The sequence below is a fragment of the Elgaria multicarinata genome, chromosome 11 (assembly GCF_023053635.1).
Source record: "Elgaria multicarinata webbii isolate HBS135686 ecotype San Diego chromosome 11, rElgMul1.1.pri, whole genome shotgun sequence".
NCBI lineage: Eukaryota > Metazoa > Chordata > Lepidosauria > Squamata > Anguidae > Elgaria > Elgaria multicarinata.
Window position 1 is genome coordinate 9,273,622 of NC_086181.1, and position 18,273 is coordinate 9,291,894.

Sequence of the window (18,273 nt, forward strand, 5' to 3'; positions counted from 1 at the left end):
CAGCGGACCGGTCCACACGCCTGCGGTCCCAGCCTCAGCCCAACCTGAGGCCAGGACCGTGGGAAGAACCACACTACAAGCGGTTCCTGTTAGCGCAGTGCCAGGGCAGCTCAAGCCCTGGCTGAGGCCAGGATCCCCTGTGCATCATCTGGACGCACAGGGACGAGCACGGCCTCGCACCGCGCTAACCCGTGGTCTAGCAACAGCCCATGTCTGAGTGCAGGGCTGCTCCCATTAAAAGCCTATGGGTGAAAATCAATTAAAATGTTACCAAGGTGCTGATAAATAACCTAAAACAGCCTTCTCCAACCTGATGGCTGGGGGATTCTGGGAGTTTTAGTCCAACATGGTCTGGAGCGCACCAGGTTGGGGAAATCTGGCCTAAAAAAGATCCTTTGTTCTGTTTGGGTTGTTAAGTGAACTAAAAGGAAGTGCGTGCACTTTTGGAACAGAAGACACCCCCCCCCCCCCAATCAGCTCCCAAGCTTTGGACAAACAACCATGAATGTGGAAATAAGCAGAAGTAACACAAACCGGTCCCTTCCACAAGACCACCTTTAATAGCACTGTTAAGAATGAGGAAGCAGGGTAAGTCAAAATGGCCCCTGATCCCAGCCGCCCCCATCCTGAGACACACATGTTGCATGACACGCCAATCTGAACAAGACAGTAGCTGTGGCTAATGAGTGCCAACGGGGCTGGTGTATTTGTGGGTGTTTGTGTGTAAGGAGGTGGTGGTGGTGGTGGTCTGTGGCGGTAGATGAGGTGAGCCATTTTGTTTGAGCCGGCTCAACTTGGCTGCCCAGGAGCTGGCCGACACAAGGATCTCGGCTGAGCTCGGAGACCCTGCCACAGATTTAGACAAAGACAAAAGGGGAATGGTGGTCTTTGAAGCTGGACCGTTGCTTGCTTCGAATTCAGCCTGTTGTATTGTTAAGTAATGGTGAACTCTTGGGGGGGGGGCGAGGGGGGGAATGTCTGTGCCGTGGCCTCTTCTTTCGTCGTGGAAAAAAGTAACAGCTGTTAGACAGAGACACGGCTTGTAAAGAAAAAGAGGGAGATACTGCCATCAAAAGGACTGGCATGCAGGCTTCTTTTGTACAGTTGTTGGCAGTCTATGAAACGATGGTTCCTTGGTCGTCAGGTTTGCACAGTTCAAAGATTGAGATGCGGCGTCCGCTGGTGGAGACATCCCTGCCCCTTCCCACAACGTCCTCCTCCCACCCCTAACGTGGGCAGAGTGACGCAGTTGAGTCCAAGGCGTCTCTTGCTGGATTTTGGCAAGAAGAGAGAGAAAGAGAAGAGTTGGATGCATAGCGAATTCCTCAGTTGTTCCCCCACCCGGTGTGGCGAACCTGAGCATGAGTCCCTGGCTTCCGGGGAGAGAGTTTCTGCCATCCGGCCATCCGTACAGTGCCGAGGGAGCGTTGTCAGCACGCAATCTCTTCCAGCGTGCCAAGTGTCGTCTGCAGGGGGACCGTCACAGTGTGGCTGATGGGGTCAGAGTGGTTTGGCAAGGGTTCACACGTGCTCTGCGAAAGGAGACAGAGAAGCTGGTGTAGCGCAGTAGCCAAGAGAGAGTAAGCTGGGAAGTCCCTTATTCAAATCTCACCTCTGCATAGCACTCACTAAAAGGCAACCACTCTTCTTTCAGCCTCAGCTCTGCATCTGCAATATGGGGATAACAGTATTGACCTACCTTCCAGGGATATTGTAGAGACTACGGAGATAACGTATGTAAAATGCACTATATAAATGTTAGGTATTATTAACATCACTGCTTGGGGACTGGATGTGCGTGGGAGAATTTCTCATGCTCTCTGGCACCTAGAACTAAAACAAATTAGAAAGATAAACATGTGGGGGATGTACACAGGCCTGGCTTCCAATTTAAACGAAACAAGTTCAAAACGTTTACATGCTTCCACCTGCGTTTTTCTAATTCTGAATCCTGAGATTCCACACCTGCATGACAGGTTTCAGAGAGTAATTCAGAATCCAGAAAAAAACTAAAGGAGATGGTTGTGGTACGCATGTGTGTGCACACTTCCGTGCGTGCATATGTAATGCAGATTATATTATTAGTGTCCAAATGCGCATTTGGGCAAAACTATATGGATATTGGACATAATCAAGCCAAAGTTTAAAAATGCTTGAATCCTATTGAGTTCCATGGGAACTAAGCACTTCCTTTAATTTAGCCCATTAAAATCCATGGATCGTCAAAGAACTTAACTCTGGCTGGATTATAACGTTAAACACCCACCCACAGACACCTGCGCATTTGTGAGTTCTGACATTTGCACCTCAAAGCATCAAACCCTGAAATTTGAAACTGTGGGTTTTGAAGTGTGCATTTTTTGTAGTGTTAGCTTTTCAAAACCAAATTCTGTTAGGATTTCAAAGACTGCAATCAGGCTGCAGTCTTCAACACACAAGGAAGTAAGTCTTATTGAGCTCAGCAGGAATTACATTTGCGTAAAGATGTGGAGGATCCTGCTGTAAATCACACAGTCTGAATTGAATTCATATAAAATTCATTAGATAGATAGACTAACAGCAGAAGAATTTAAAAATATATTTAGAGCTAAACGTTTATGTCTCCCACCCTCGTCAGCAGCTGTAATGTTAAATGGATACCAAGAGTGGGCAGTAAAACTAATGAATTGTGTTCCAGATTAAGGCCATTTGGACTAAGGCTTCTGAGTCTGTAAATCCAGAAATTTTTCTTTCTGTCAGGTATTGTTCTTCAATCCGTTGTAATTTCCCCTTCATATTGCATACATCTTCTTTTTACATTCAATTAAATCATTCACATTAGTGAAAGTGCATGTTATCAATTGCCTATGTTTTGTTAGTAGCTGTACTATAAGAAATGGTTTCTTGCGGTTATGTAGCTCATGTTATAATGGAAAAACTACAATAGACAAGAGCAAGTTTCTGTAAACACAAATCTATGATTGTTACCAAAACCCTTAGAGCAGCCTGCTGCAAGATGTGTTAATTCACCTGCACATTGTCTCCCAGATTTGCAATTCCTTACAACTGAACAAAGGACATTGACATGTGTGACAGAAAGGAAAAATTCTGGATCTACAGACTCAGAACTCTTAAATCCAAATGGCCTTAATCTGGAGGAAAATTCATAGGTTTTATACTGCTCATACCTCTGATTCTTTTCTACTTAGGAATTTTTATTACCCAGCATTCCAAACTGCCACTCTTGGGGCTCATCTACACCAAGTAGAATATTCCACTATTAAAGCAGTATATAAAAGGCCGGAGCTACACTACTGCTTTATAGCGGTATTGAAGTGCACTGACAACTGTTGGGACCCATTGACACATCTACACCAAGCAGGATATAGCGGTATGAAAGCGGTATGAAAGCGGTGCATGGTATGTGTCAATGGGCCCCAACAGTTGTCAGTGCACTTCGATACCCCTATAAAGCAGTAGTGTGGCTCCTGCCTTTTATATACCGCTTTCATTCAGCTTTCATAGTGGAATATCCTGCTTGGTGTACATGAGCCCTTGGTATCAATGTAACATCACAGCTACTGAAGAGGGTAGAAGTGATGATGTTTAGCTTTATTTTTTTAAAAAATTCCTCTGTGTTAGTTTATCTATCTTTCCTATATATTTTAACTTAAAACTGACTGCATCCATAGTGGATCCAGAGCTTCCTTGTTGCTTTGCTGCTGTGCCACTTTACACCTCTCTCTCTCTCTCTCTCTCTCTCTCTCATATTCACTGTGGTTAAAGCCGTGGTTTAAGGTGTCTTCTGAATGGCACAATTCAGTCAAGGTTAACTAATGAGCAGCACAACCCTATGCATATTTGTTCAGAAATAAACCCCACTATGTTCACTGGGGCGTAGTCTTAGGTATGTGTAGGATTTCAATATTGTTCCATTGATTTCAGATTTAAGAACATGGGATAAATGCCAAACTAAGTCCTACTTAGAATAGAGCCATTGAAACGAACAGAACTTAAGGTAGTTATGACTAACTTAAGTTGGTTCATTTCAATGGGTCTACTCTAAGTAGGACTTTGGTTGGCTTTTAGCTATGGTTCACTCTCCATAAGAATCAATGGAACTTTAAAGCGCTTTGCTCCTGCAGATGATCATACCTATATTATATTTTTTAAAGATAGCCTACCTCAAGCTGGTGCCCTCCAGATGTGTTGGACTACAACTCCCAGAATGCCCCACCCAGATGAATTCTGGGAGTTGTAGTCTAACATACCTGGAAAGCAACAGGTTGAGGAATGTTGTTTTAAGGTATTGAACTCCTTCAGACTCCTTCCTGCTTCTTTTCCGCATTTGCAACAAGCTATAATTACATGAGGAAGACAGCAGCGACCACGTGGCTTGTACAGCTCAATGCAGTTGAATGGGACAGCGCCCTCTAGTGGGCATTTTAGAGCACTACTTTGCCTGCACATGGCAGGAAAACCTGACAAGTATCGATATACCCCAGAAGAGTGAGATTTTCTGAGGTTTCTTTTTGGCGCTAAAACCAGAAAATGGAGCAGGAGATGCTCAGGAGGTTGATGGCATCATAAAAATAATGTGGGAAATCCGTGAGTGGCATGCTATAAAATGCTCTTCAAAGAATCCAGTTGTTACCTGCTCTGAGACTCTGAAACAGTGCATAACATAAAACCCACATACATGCATTTTGCTACTTTATGAGGGTTTTTTTTTTGTAACCAGATCAGATTATTTTGAATTGCAATCAGGGACAATAATAATAATAATAACAACAACAACAACAACAACAACAATAATAATACGGAGCAATCCTGTTACATGGGTGAGTGGAAAACCCTGCTGACTCACTGTGGCCAGGGTTGAAGCTTATGGGAGGGAATACATTATCTCTTTTCTGTTTTTCTCCCCCCCCCCATTGGCTCCACTATGTGAGCTCCAGGGCTGGGGGGTGGTATTTCAGGGGAACAAAGTGACTTTGGATCCAAGGCCAACGCAATTGATCCCCAACACACCCTGTTTCAGCCCCTACTATTGGCAGAAGACCTCCTTTGGCCCAGCTTTTGGACTGCAGCCTATAGAAAACCTGGGCTCTAATTTTCACCCAGAGACCTCTTAATCCCATCCGTCCATTGTCAGAGTATTTTATGAATGGACTCTAATCTATCTTCATATGTCTGTGGTTAAAGTATTTCGCCTTTGATGCCGCAAGATGCATGTAACTATATTTTAGCTCAAAAGAACCAGAAATTTCTCAAAGTTTTTGCTCTTATTTAATCCTTCCCTTGAGCAACATGACAGGAAACAAAGTTTTTAAAAATCCCATCAGGACCACAAAGCTTTGCTGAACAGCTACAGATTTGGATAACAACTGTTTTTCATATTGCCAAAGGGAAATCATCCATCTCTGTCCCTGTGCGCCTCTCTCTGTGTTCTCTGTTCCAACATGCCTCTGTGTAATCACAGCTCTTTTGTTCAAGGCATGGTACTAACCCAACAGAGTCTTGTGGTACCTTAAAGACCACAAATGTATTGCAGTATAAGCTTTTGTAGACTACAGCCCACTTCATCAGATTTATGAAATGGTCACCTAGCCCAGGGGTGGGCAGACTTCAGGCTTGCAGGATCTCCTTTTGCCTTTTTCTAGAACCTCTGAGATCCACCAACTGGAGCCTGGTGCAAATGACATACAGGCAAAGAAGTCTGAGCCCAGCAATTGACTGGAGCAAGCTCACAATCCTCCCACACAAAAGTCCGTTCCCCAAGCTCTCTTCATTTCAGCAGTATAACTGAGGGTTGCTGGGGGGTGGGGGGGAGAGTCACTTTGTTGCTGCTATTGTTAAACAACCAGTAGGCAGAAATACCTTGGGTAGCTCCTTTAGAGTTCTGACTGAAACCTGGAGCAGATTCACTGCCCCACTGGCATCGGAGCTGCCACTGGGAATTACACACGGCCTGAGACCTTCTCCACCCACCGGAAAGCGAGCCTTGCAGCGTAAGGCACCCAGCTGGGTTTGCAGTGGCTCCTGTAAGCTCTGCACCTATTTCCAACCTCCTGCCTACTTACCACATTCTCATCGTGGCTTCCTTCCTCCTCCTCCTGGCCCAGTAGGTCTAACAATTTCTCCTTGATTAGCTAAAAGAAATGGAAGCAAAGGTGAGGCAGTCAGTCCCAAAAGGATCTTGGTGCAGCCCAGCCACCGCTGGTTACAGGAAAGCAGGCCCTGCTTGCTTTACATTAGGGGGGAAAAAGAACTTATTCTGCTTCTGCGAGTCCTGAGATTAAATCTCAGAGGTGGAATTTAATTTTTTAATTTACTTCATTCCCCTGTTGCAAATCTCATGCGGCGGTTTTAGGCAGACCACTGTTTCTTTAGCCTCAGACCTATAATATGGGAATAATCATACTGACCTACCTCTGAGAGTCAAATGGGATGGGTGGCAGACCCACGTGCAGAACTAACTCGCTGCGTGTCGGTGGGATGGGGAGCGATTTAAAGGGCTTGAGTGGTTGGACCCCCCACCCATGTTGCCCCCTGTCCATGAAGCGTTTTCACTTGGTGGGTGTCCGAGACAAGCCAAAAACGGCTAAAAACAGCAACAGCAGGTGGAAAAGCAAGAACAGGTGGTGGTAGCGGGGAAAGGTTCAGCTCTTCTCTTCCATGGTGCATTTTACACACACACCGCCTCCTCCCACCCCACCCATCCACATTTTATAGAGCAAGGTGGGCAACTTATGGCTTCTAGATGTTTTGGCTTAGAACTTCCGTCAGGCCTAACCAGTATATGGCTAATGGTGAGGTATGATGGGAGTTATAGGCAAAAACATCTGGAGGGCCATAGGTTGCCCACCCCTGTTATAGAAGGAATTAGCAGGGTTCATGTGGGATCCTGACAACATCGCATCTAGTCATACCCTCTGGTAATCCTTACAACAACAACCCTCTAAGGTAGGGTCAGTGTCGTGTTTCTCAAAACCTCCCGCCTTATTGGGAGACAATAAAGAGGTCTGCTATGTAATCCACAAAGCTTTATTCAAGCAATAAACATCTCTTTCCACCTGAAGAGAGTCTAATCTCTAAGAACTTTCCCTTAGGCAAAACTATGCAAACTAAGTGAGACAACTGTCCTTTCAAGAAGAAAGGAAAGCCCTTTCCCGAGACGCATTAACTTCAGAGAGACTAGTTCTGAGGCAGCTTCTGATGAGATGGCAGCCGGGCTGACTTTCTCTCGCCTTCCTTTAGCTCCACCCATTTTAGTCTGCAGCGTACTCTAGGATCGGCTAACCTCTCCATGCTCTCTCCTTTGGAAGAATGTTGGCCTCCCATTGACTGTGTATTATTTGCCCTTGACGAGATAAGCTCTAGAGAGAGTTCACTCCCAGCTGGTGAAGAGCCCATGAGAGCTTTCTCCCCCACTGGTACAGGCTGGCCTGTTTCTGGCGCTGACAGGTCTGCTTCAGAGTCTGATTTTGATTGATCACCTGAAACACCTTCTTCCAACCCAGGGGGAGCAGGGCTAGACATGACAGTCAGGATTACTATCCTCAGCTTGTAGAACTGGAGCTGAGGCTGCTGAAAGGTAGTGGCTTGTCTAAGGCCACAATATGAACCTATGGGCAATGAGATTTGAACTGGGGATAGCACACCACTCGACACTAGGGATGTGTGAATGAGCAAAACCTGAGCTTGCTAAAGGTCTCTAAATTCCATCTTGAAGCTCATCCTGACTCAAGTTTATCTTTTCACATAAAAATACATGCATATTTTTTCCAAATGTATGCATCAATTGTGTGCATCTTTGAAACAGACGCATTATTCTCTCATGGATCAAGGCGCATTTATGCATATTTTTCAAAAATGCGCAGGATGTTGAACGCATTTTTATTGGTCTACGAATCACATTGCAAGCATCTAAATGTACGGGCTATGACCGCAGTTTGCACCCGAGTCCATGTCCGGTCCGGAAGGTGCAAACTGGGTAAATCCTGATCAAAATTAAATGAAACAAATCTCTCATACATCTCTAAGCAACATCTCCAGCGCTTTAGGTCTACATTTCTTACATTACTATTTTTTCTTAAAAGCTGAGAACATAGTGTCACAAGGCCTGCATTCCTCCCTACTACCAAACTGTTGTGAAGGGGGGGGGGCACACTGCCACCACAGAGCTCAGAGGGCAATCCCTCTTCTGGTGCAGAAAGACTGGCCACCCATACAGGCTCTACGCCCGTTTGATCTGAGGGCCCAGGGCCCATGCCCCTCCTCAGCAGCAGCATGTGTGCCAGGGGAGAGAAGGCCTGGATATGTCTGGTGGCATTTAGAGTGGTCACCAAGGATGGGAGCTGGCATAATTTCACTGAATCCTGCGATGGGTGCCTGCAGTGGATGGAGGTCGGTGGCTGCATTAACCCCATTACTCAGTGCTGTCAGTACTGTGGAACTTGCAATACTTCTCTGGGTAGCAGCACTGGCATCAGAACCACATTTCACAAATAAGACACAGCAGGAAGCCATGGGGATTGAATCTACTGTTTAGAAATTATAGATAGGGGATATATATATATATATATATATATATATATATATATATATGAGAGAATATTCCCTCTTTTCTTCAGGGGCCCCAGTTTAGGAGTTCTTCATACAAATCCACAATGGATTTGGCAATGGAAAAGATTCCCCCGCCCCATGATTGAAGTTGTACTAGCTGATTAATCTAGAAGGAACATCATTCTTTTGTTTAGTTCTACAGGGAATCCAGACAAACCATTTCATCCCAAAGTTTTCTGTATTGTTGGACCCAATCCATACTTAGAGTAGACCCACTGAAATCACCGGGACTAGTTAGTTATGAATAACACAAGACCTATTAATTTCAACAGGCCTGCACTAAATATGACAAAGTCTGGATCCAACTCCTTATATCTGTTTACAGACCTTACCTCTGGCAATTATTTTTGCTTTAACACACAATTGCAGTGCCAGCCTGCCCAGCGTGGACTGACAAAATATTACTTGATTCTTCCCAGGGCTTCTGTCCCTAACATAGAATTCCTTCAATGAACACTTCCTCTTCACTGTTGTATGTGTGTGAATTACTAGTTTCCTTTTTTGCAACCAGAATATAATGGCCAGACAAACCTGGCCACTTGAGTAAGCATGAGGCAAAAATTGTGGCCGTTGAAAGACAGCATGTGTGGGTGTGGCGGGGGGGGGGGGAGTGAATGTTTGCACAGGCATTGGGATCGCCTTGACTTTAGGTTTTACAACTCAATGGATCTGAAAGTAATCCCAATCATAGAATAGTAGAGTTGGAAGGGGCCTATAAGGCCATCGAGTCCAACCCTCTGCTCAATGCAGGAATCCACTTTAAAGCATACCTGACAGATGGCTGTCCAGCTGCCTCTTGAATACCTCTAGTGTGGGAAAGCCCATGACCTCCCTAGGTAACTGGTTCCATTGTCATACTGCTCTAACAGTCAGGAAGTTTTTCCTGATGTCCAGCCGGAATCTGGATTCCTGTAACTTGAGCCCATTATTCCGTGTCCAGTACTCTGGGATGATTGAGAAGAGATCCTCTATGTGACGACCTTTCAAGTATTTGAAAAGTGCTATCATGTCCCCCCTCAATCTTCTCTTCTCCAGGCTAAACATGCCCAGTTCTTTCAGTGTCTCGTGTCATTTTGAACAAGTAGATAGAATGGCTTGAACTTTGCTAGGACCACAAGCAGAGAGAAGGCAAGAAAGGCCTTGCAATGGCTGCCGGTGTATATGTGGAAGAGGCTATGGGAGAACGCAGGGCCATGAACCGGGCCTGCTTCTGCTTCCCCCGGTTTCGATCTAACCCTGAAAAGCCCTCTGAAGAGAGAGATCTGCTTCTTCTAGAGCAGCCTTCCTCAACCTGGGGCACTCCAGATGTGTTGGACTGCACCTCCCAGCCGAGCTGGCTGGGGCATTCTGGGAGTTGTAGTCCAACACATCTGGAGCGCCCCAGGTGGAGGAAGGCTGTTCTAGAGCATCAAGTCAGCACATGTCAGACTCAAGAGCTGGTGCCCAGCTGAGCTGAACAAGATCCCTGGATAAATGTAGGGTGACCCTATGAAAAGGAGGACAGGGCTCCTGTATCTTTAACAGTTGTATTGAAAAGGGAATTTCAGCAGGTGTCATTTTTATGCATGCAGCACCTGGTGGAATTTCCTCTTCATCACAACAGTTAAAGCTGCAGGTGCCCTGCTCTCTTTTAAATCTGGTCACTCTAGTATAGCTCCTGCAGCTTTAAGTGTTATGATGAAGAGGGAATTTCATCAGGTTCTCTCTATATACAAATGACACCTGCTGAAATTCCCTTTTCTATGCAGCTGTTAAAGATACCCTGTCCTCCCTTCCATATGGTCACCCTACTAAATGGCTCCGACAGAACTAGCACACCGTAAAGGCAGCTGGGCAGAGACGATTTTAAAATGGAGGCGCCAGAGTTTCTGCGATGTTCCAAGGACCCAGCTTATCTCCACTTAGCTCCTTCTATTTGAAGTTTGTTAGTGTGGTATATGTCTCTATCAGCCAAGTACCCACCTCTAAGAAGTACAGAATGGTGCATGATCGGCTCAACGCTTTGGCTGCAAGGTGAGGGACAAGATGGAGCAATTTTTGTCAGAACTGTGACAAGGAAGGAAAAGGTTGCATTCCCCCTCTACGCTTGCTGTAGTCCTGATAGTTACTGAACCCACTTCTGCCACCAGCACAGGCTCTTTGCATTAAAAAACATGCATGTGAAATGCAAAGCTGCATTTAAACTCACGTCTGGTTTGAAACAAAAATCGTTATGGGCGCAATCCTATGCATGTTTAGACAAAGAAAAGTCCTAAAACTCCAAGCATTCTTTGCTGGCTGGGGGATGCTGGGAGTTGCAGGGCTTTTCTCTGTCTAAGCAAGCGCATAGGACTGTGTCTTTGAGATACTGATTAGGGGTGGAATTGCTGTTCTGGAACCTGGATTTATTACTGATTATCTTTATAACACACAATTTTGAGATGAAGGCTCCCCACCACCCAAACTGTTTCTGGGTTTTCTGACAGAAATTTGGTTTGGATCTCACGCTTCGAGATTTCAAGCTCTGCATTTGGGAAGTTGCAAGAGTCCAGAAGTTACCATTTCAAATGTATTTGTCATGGGAGAAGAGGGTTGAATTGTCCAGGGGAATTGGGAGTTTTGTGGACTGGAAATCCTTAGAAAGGCTGGGGGTAGGAGAGGTTGCTGAGGATGCCGGAAAAGTGAGGCAAAAGGCCAGTAGGAGGAAGGGAAGGAGGAGGAGGAAAAAGAATATGACAATAAATATGTTCAGCCTGCCTCTCTTTCAACAGAAAAATGGAAAGAAGCTGCGACATAAAAATAAAATACATACAAGTCAAAGCAGGCCCATAGAACTCCCCCCTTGCAGAGGGTCCGACTGCTGATGGGGCCAGAGAGGGGAGGGGCTGCACCGCATTTAGGCCAGGCCAGGCAATGGACGGGTTCTCACGTTTCCTCCATCCTTCTGCTAAGCAGTGCAAAGAATGACCAGCCCCGGAGACATGCATCTCATCATAACACAGAACTTACCTCATAGATATAGTCAAATATTTCCAGAATGGTGAGGATACTAGCACCAATAAAAAGGCCCATTTGACCTCCAATATCACCTGGGAAAGAAAGGGGGGGAAATAATGGAAGGGGGAACTTTAATCATACAGAAATACGTAGCTTGGGTGGTGAGGCCAACCTTGCAAATGAGCTCACAAAAGTGTCTAGCTTGCAACATTTATTTTTACTAGCCTGCTGCACGTTTCTGTGCTGGCTGTGGAGAAAGGAAAGCCCCCCCCCCTTTCAGCAACCAGCGTGGAAATACAGGCTACTAGCTTCTTAGCAGGCTAGTAAAATGTATTCCATCAAGCAGACAGGCAGAGGAGGAATGGAGGAACTCCTCTATCCTCCATCAGTCTTGTCTGATTTCGGTGCTGGTTGTGGAGGAAAGGGCTGTGATTTCTCTGTGGCAGAAATCAAGGGGGTCGGAAGAGTTCCATGTCTCCTCCCACAGCCAGCTTGCTCCATTCCTGGTCACTTCTGGCTACCAGGCCAGTTCAATATCCTTGGGGATCTGCACTCACCACTTTTTGGTAAGACATTGGGCTCATCTACACCAAGCAGAATATTCCACTATGAAAGCGGTATATAAAAGGCAGGAGCCACACTACTGCTTTGTAGTGGTATTGAAGAGCACTGACAACTGTTGGGGACCATTGGCACAGACCATATACCACTTTCATACCACTTTCATAGTGTTATATCCTCCTTGGTGTAGATGTGTCATGGGCCCCTGTCAGTGCACTTCAGTACCACTATAAAGCATTATTATTAGTAGTAGTAGTAGTAGTAGTAGTAGTAGTAGTATCCTGCCTTTTGCGCAATACTGCGCCTCAAGGTGGTCTTACAAAGTTTAAAACATACATTGTAAAACCTAGGAAAAGAAATGTAAAAAACAACAACACACTTTTAAAATACACAACAAAATTATAAGTCATTAGCACAGACCATCTTAGCCTGCTTCAGTTGGACCCCCCCCCCCCCCGGCCAACATCACCCTGTGGGGAAGAAGGAGCTGTTGGTTTGCCCCTCCATTGGGAGATGAGAGGACGGAGCAGGGCCTTCCCACCAGCCTAAACAGTCTCCTTAATTTCTTTTTATTTTCTCCCTCTTCCCTCCCCATCCACTTTTCCTTGTGTGTCATGTCTTTTTTAGAATGTAAGCCTGAGGGGACTGTCTTCTTTATTGATACATTGTAAGCCGCTCCGAGAGCCTTTTGGCTGATAGTCTAAATAAATAAATAAATAAATAAATAAATAAATAAATAAATAAATAACATAGATGGAGGACCAAATTACTCTCCAAAGGCCTGCTGGAACAAACAAGTTTTAGCCTGCTTCCGAAAGCCCATCAAGGAGGGAGCCAGTCTAGCTTCCCCGGCATTGGACTTCAGTACCGCTATAAAGCAGTAGTTTGGCTCCTGCCTTTTATATACCACTTTCATAGTGGAATATCCTGCTTGGTGTAGATGAGCCCACAGTATCTCTCTCAGATAACTGAGCTCTGGAGGAATGGGCTTTCCTGATTTCCAGCAAACGCTGTGCAGACCATGGATTGGCTAGGCCCAGCGACGAACACACAGCCATTTCCCACCCACAAACTCAGTCTGTCCTCTGCAGCAGTGTTTCCATTTATAAAAAACACCCCAAGGGACTAGCTTTTTTCTTTTTTTTTTAAAAAAAGATACTGAATAAAAAATTTAAGCAGACAGATATGTCAGGTGCCAGAATTTAGATGTTGTCTTCTTTAAAAGCTCAAAGCCAGCTCAAAGCATGGCTGGGGGTTGGGGGAGAAGGGGCAGAGGTCAGGGCTGGATTCAGAGCAAGGTCTCTGTGTGGAGGTGGGTTGAAGCAGAAGGAAAAGGAAAAAGAAAAGAAGAACAAGCAACCCAGGCTGGCTCCCGTAGACCAGTAAATTTGTAGTCATTCAATGATACAGAGGTGCTGTGCCTTGGAAATGTTGCCAATGTATAGCAAACAGCACCATTTATATTAGCTTCCAAAATATATTTCTTGGGGTGATGCGTGCGCCCAGACTTGGGAAAAAGAGGAATAACAGTTTAGAGTTTGTTTATTTATTTCTTACATTTATATTCTGCCTTTTCTCCATGGAACCCATGATGATGCACGTGATCCTCCCGCCTCTCCATTTTATCCTCATAACAGCCCTATGTGGTAGGTAATTAGGCCAAGAGTCAGTGGCTGGCCCAAAATCACCCAGTGACTTTCATGGGGACTAGAACCTGGGATCTCCTGAGTCCCAGTCCAACACTCTAACCACTACACCGGCTCTCACTGTTCCACTCCATTCACTAAAGATAGCACTTGACAGGTAGGTTGCTAGCAATATCACCCCCTGTGATTGGCAGGCAGTATGAAGTTTCTGGATTGGCCAGCCCTGGTATAAGTACTTGGAGCCTAGCTCCTGCCCATGTCTGGTCAGCAGAGCAATGCGTTCTGCCTGCTACACATCAAGTGTCAACTCAGACGGTTGACCTTGAGCTGGAGAGGGTGCTCCATTCTCTCTCATTATCATTTTTCATTTTCATTTTTTAAAATAGCAAAGTAGCTGTACTGTAAGGAAACCAATAATTAAAAAAACCCACCCTCCTCCCCTGCTAGGAGCAGATGCTGACATTGGGACAAGGAGCAGTTAATGGACTGTTTGTCGCTAACTCCCATTCACACTTAGCAAGAAGCAATCAAATGGGCTGAATCTGCATACCCAAAGTATTCAAGTAAAGGCCCAGGAGCCCTCAAATTTGATTGATTTGATTTGATTTATTACATTTATATACCGCCCCATAGCCGAAGCTCTCTGGGCGGTTTACAAAAGTCTAAAACAGTGAACAATAAAAAGTATACAAATTTTAAAACCATCAAAAACATAAACAGTATAAAAACAACGGTATCCATTTAAAAACAACAGTTCTGGGGTCTGTTAGAAAACAAACTTAGTGTTGTTAAATGCTGTTAAATTATGGTGACCATATGAAAAGGAGGACAGGGCTCCTGTATCTTTAACAGTTGCATAGAAAAGGGAATTTCAGCAGGTGTCATTTGTATATATGGAGAACCTGGTGAAATTCCCTCTTCATCACAATAGTAAAAGCTGCAGGAGCTATACTAGTGACCAGATTGAAAAGAGGGCAGGGCACCTGCTGCTTTAACTGTTGTGATGAAAAGGAAATTTCACCAGGTTCTCCATATATACAAATGACACCTGCTGAAATTCCCTTTTCAATACAACCGTTAAAGATACAGGATCCCTGTCCTCCTTTCCATATGGTCACCCTAGTTAAATGCCTGGGAAAAGAGAAAAGGCTTGACCTGGCACCGAAAAGATAACAATGTTGGTGCCAGGCGAGCCTCATCGGGGAGATCATTCCATAACTGGGGGGCCACCACTGAAAAGGCCCTCTCCTGATGGGGCCTAGTAACTGAGGCAGCCAACCCAGGCATTCTCCCTTAAGGCCCAGGATGGTGAGCCACTTCAGATGATGGCTGCCACAGCCTGATAAATCTTCCCTCCCATCCAAGGCTATTGAGATAGGCGGATGCTGAAATTGTGTTTTATTGCAAAAACAAACAGACAAACAAAAAATCACCACCACCACAGGATCTGAAAAGAATGGGAGTACAACATAGAAAACACTGGAATGCAGTAGGCTGACAACATCGTTTGAATCCTACATAAAAAATGACTAAATATAGGATGGCAATTCCAGAAAACAGTGCTGATATGGAAACTACCCACTGAATTTGTGGTTGGAGTGAGAGTTGAACCAGAGACTTCCTAGCTCACTCTTAGCCCCACTAGGTCACACGAGTGGTCAGAAAAAATTGCAGTTGGCAGGTGCTATTTGAATCCTCTCTATTGCAAGCTAAAACACCCCTAAGTATGCTTGGTCATATTCTCAAAAATCTCAAAGAATGAGTTAGTTCAATACCTCTCTAGGCAGATTGTTCTTGGGCTGGACTGGTTGGAAAAGAGTTAGTCTTCTTAACATATAGTACAAAACGACCCTCTGGAGTTTAAATCCATTGTTTCCTTTCATATTATTGATGAACATGGTGATCAATTTCCCCCTGCCTTCTTTTTGAGAATGTGGTGAGGCTTCAGTAGATACAGCCTGAAATGGCATCGGCTTTTTTAGCTGCAGCACCAACAGGGCCGGCATCAAGGGTAGCCATGGTTGGGTGGGCACCTGCCAAGGGCCCACACCACAGAAGGGGCCTATGGACATGAGCCACCTGGACTTGCTCCTCCTCTTCACCACTGTAACCTGCTTGTTCACCTGCCTCTGGCTCTCACCCAGACAACGGTGGTGGTGAGTAGGCAGAGCAGTCGAGGCCTCGGCCTACTTGCGCCCTGGCTCCATGCCTGCCAAGCAAGCCAGTGGCAGCAATGAGGAGAAAGAAGAGGAGGAGCAAGAACAGCTGGTGACCATGGCGGTGAGAAGGGAGACTCACCGAGGGTGGAGGCCCGTTCAGGGTGTCTTCCCCAAGGGCCCTCAAAGAGCTGGAACTGAGCACCGCGATGCTGGCTCATTTGATGATATTCATTCCCAGGAAAGCATACACAGGATTGTAGCCTTACATTTTGTGGTTATCTGCCTCACTTCTCCAGTTCCTTGATTCTTGGGAACTGCCAGCTTATACTCCAGAGTGTGTGTAGAAAGTCTCCCCAATTTTGAGCCGTCCCTGGATTTCACAGGGCCTTTTGATGTTACAACCTGCCTCTCTCGCTCAGTTATCACACCATCTGCCCATTTTGGTTTCTCTTTCCTATCCATGCATCTTTGTTAGACTAGTTCACTTCTCCTACTTTGATTCAAGTTCCCGCACAACCTCCATGACGCATCCACGAATAAATACATTATGGAAAACGTTAGAGGAATCATTCTCTTTTCCCTGCACAACTATCACAGCTGATCTCTACACAAACTGTTAAGACTCTTTCTGCCTATTGTTCGGAAAGTAAAAGGCTAGTGTCTCCATGGCAACGGCTTATATGCTTAAATGCTGTTTACAAAGGCCTTGGGACAAACAAACAGAAACTAAACTCACCTTCCTTTCATCCAAACAATAGACAGGGGCTCGATTCCGATTTTGACAAGCCAGGCAGATGTATGGAAAGATGTATGGAAAGCCAAACCCCTGTGTATTTGTGTGTTTAGGTGGGCCGGCGGGCGGGTGGGGTGGGGAGGATGAGAAAAACTGAAGCCACTGATCTGCAGCAGATTGGAACTAATAAGAGGGCATGAAGAGAGAAACTCACATTCAAATTATCCTACCTTGCTTGTCTTTTTCAGTATCCCCAATGGCAGGTGCTGCATAAGCCATGCTGCATCAGACCAAGGGTCTGTATAATCCAGCATTCCGTTCACACAGTGGCCAACTAGCTGTCCACGGGAAACCCACAAGCAGGACATGGGTGCAACAGCACTCTCCTACCCACGTTCCCCAGCAATTGTTGTACACAGGCATACTGCCTCTCATAATGGAGGTAGTATGTGGCTATCAGTACTAATAGCCATTGATAGCCTTATCCTCCATGAATTCTTCTAACCCCCTTTTAAAACAATCCTAATTGGTGGCCATCATTAAATCTTGTGGTAGTGAATTCCATAGTTTAACTACGTGCTGTGTGAAGAAGTACTTCTTCTGTGTGAAGAAGTACTTCCACATCACGCCAGTCCTTTTCCAGCTTCATTGGCTGCCAGTCCAGGTCTGGGCCCGATTCAAAGTGCTGGTATTAACATTTAAAGCCCTAAACGGCTTGGGGCCAGGCTATCTGAAGGAATGCCTCCTCCCATATGTACCTGCCCGGACCCTAAGGTCATCCTCCGGGGTCCTTCTCCGTGAGCCCCTGCCAAAGGAAGTGAGGCAGGTGGCTACCAGGAGGAGGGCCTTCTCTGCTGTGGCACCCCGGCTGTGGAATGAGCTCCCTAAGGAGGTTCTCTTGGCACCTACATCATATGCTTTTAGATGCCATGTGAAGACCTTTTTATTCTTCCAGCACTTTAACAGTCTATAAATAAATTTTAACTTGATGTTTTAAATTTGTAATTTTGCATTGCTGCTATTTTTATCTGGTCGAGGTTTCATATTGTATTTTACATTATGGTTTTATACTGTTGTTTTATACTTTGAATGGTTTTAATTTTTGTGAACCGCCCAGAGAGCTCCAGCTATTGGGCGGTATAGAAATGCAATAAATAAATAAATAAATAAATAAATAAATAAATAAATAAAATGAATTTTTATTTGTCCTGAATCTCCCACCAATCAGCTTCATGAGATGACCCCAGGTTCTAGTATTTTGAGAGAGGGAGAAAAATGTCTCCCTGTCCCCATTCTCCACACTATGCATTATTTTTGTACCCCTCTATAGCTTCCCTTACCCTTCTTTTCTCCCCTTACCCTCCTTTTTTTAACCCTAACCCTTACCCTCCTTTTGTGAGATGCCATCCTAAACTCAAGATCCACCAGCTAAGAAACCATAGGAAGCCCAGCCACAGCAGGGGAATGCCACATATGATGCCCCCATGACAGTTTTGCTGGCAGGACACCCTAGATACACGTGTGAAATGGCTGAAATGGGACAGAGTTGTTGGCATAAAGGAGAAGCATGGTTATGTCCTATCCTATACTG

The 18,273-nt window shown here is 45.2% G+C and overlaps 1 protein-coding gene across 3 annotated transcripts in view; it reads right to left on the bottom strand.

The window, feature by feature from the left end:
* Positions 1-388: 388 nt before the first annotated feature.
* LOC134407024 (acid-sensing ion channel 2) overlaps positions 389-18,273 on the bottom strand; it is a 486,045-nt gene continuing 468,160 nt past the window's right edge. For 2 of the 3 annotated variants that reach the window (XM_063138760.1, XM_063138759.1), the window contains exons 8-10: positions 11,596-11,675; positions 6,063-6,131; positions 389-1,532 (exon numbers count right to left, since the gene is read on the bottom strand). In XM_063138760.1, coding sequence (XP_062994830.1) covers positions 1,431-1,532; positions 6,063-6,131; positions 11,596-11,675 — 251 coding nt within the window. In that variant the 3' untranslated portion in view covers positions 389-1,430. Of the gene's footprint in view, positions 1,669-6,062; positions 6,132-11,595; positions 11,676-18,273 lie in introns of all 3 variants that reach the window. The other variant, XM_063138762.1, reaches the window with a different exon arrangement.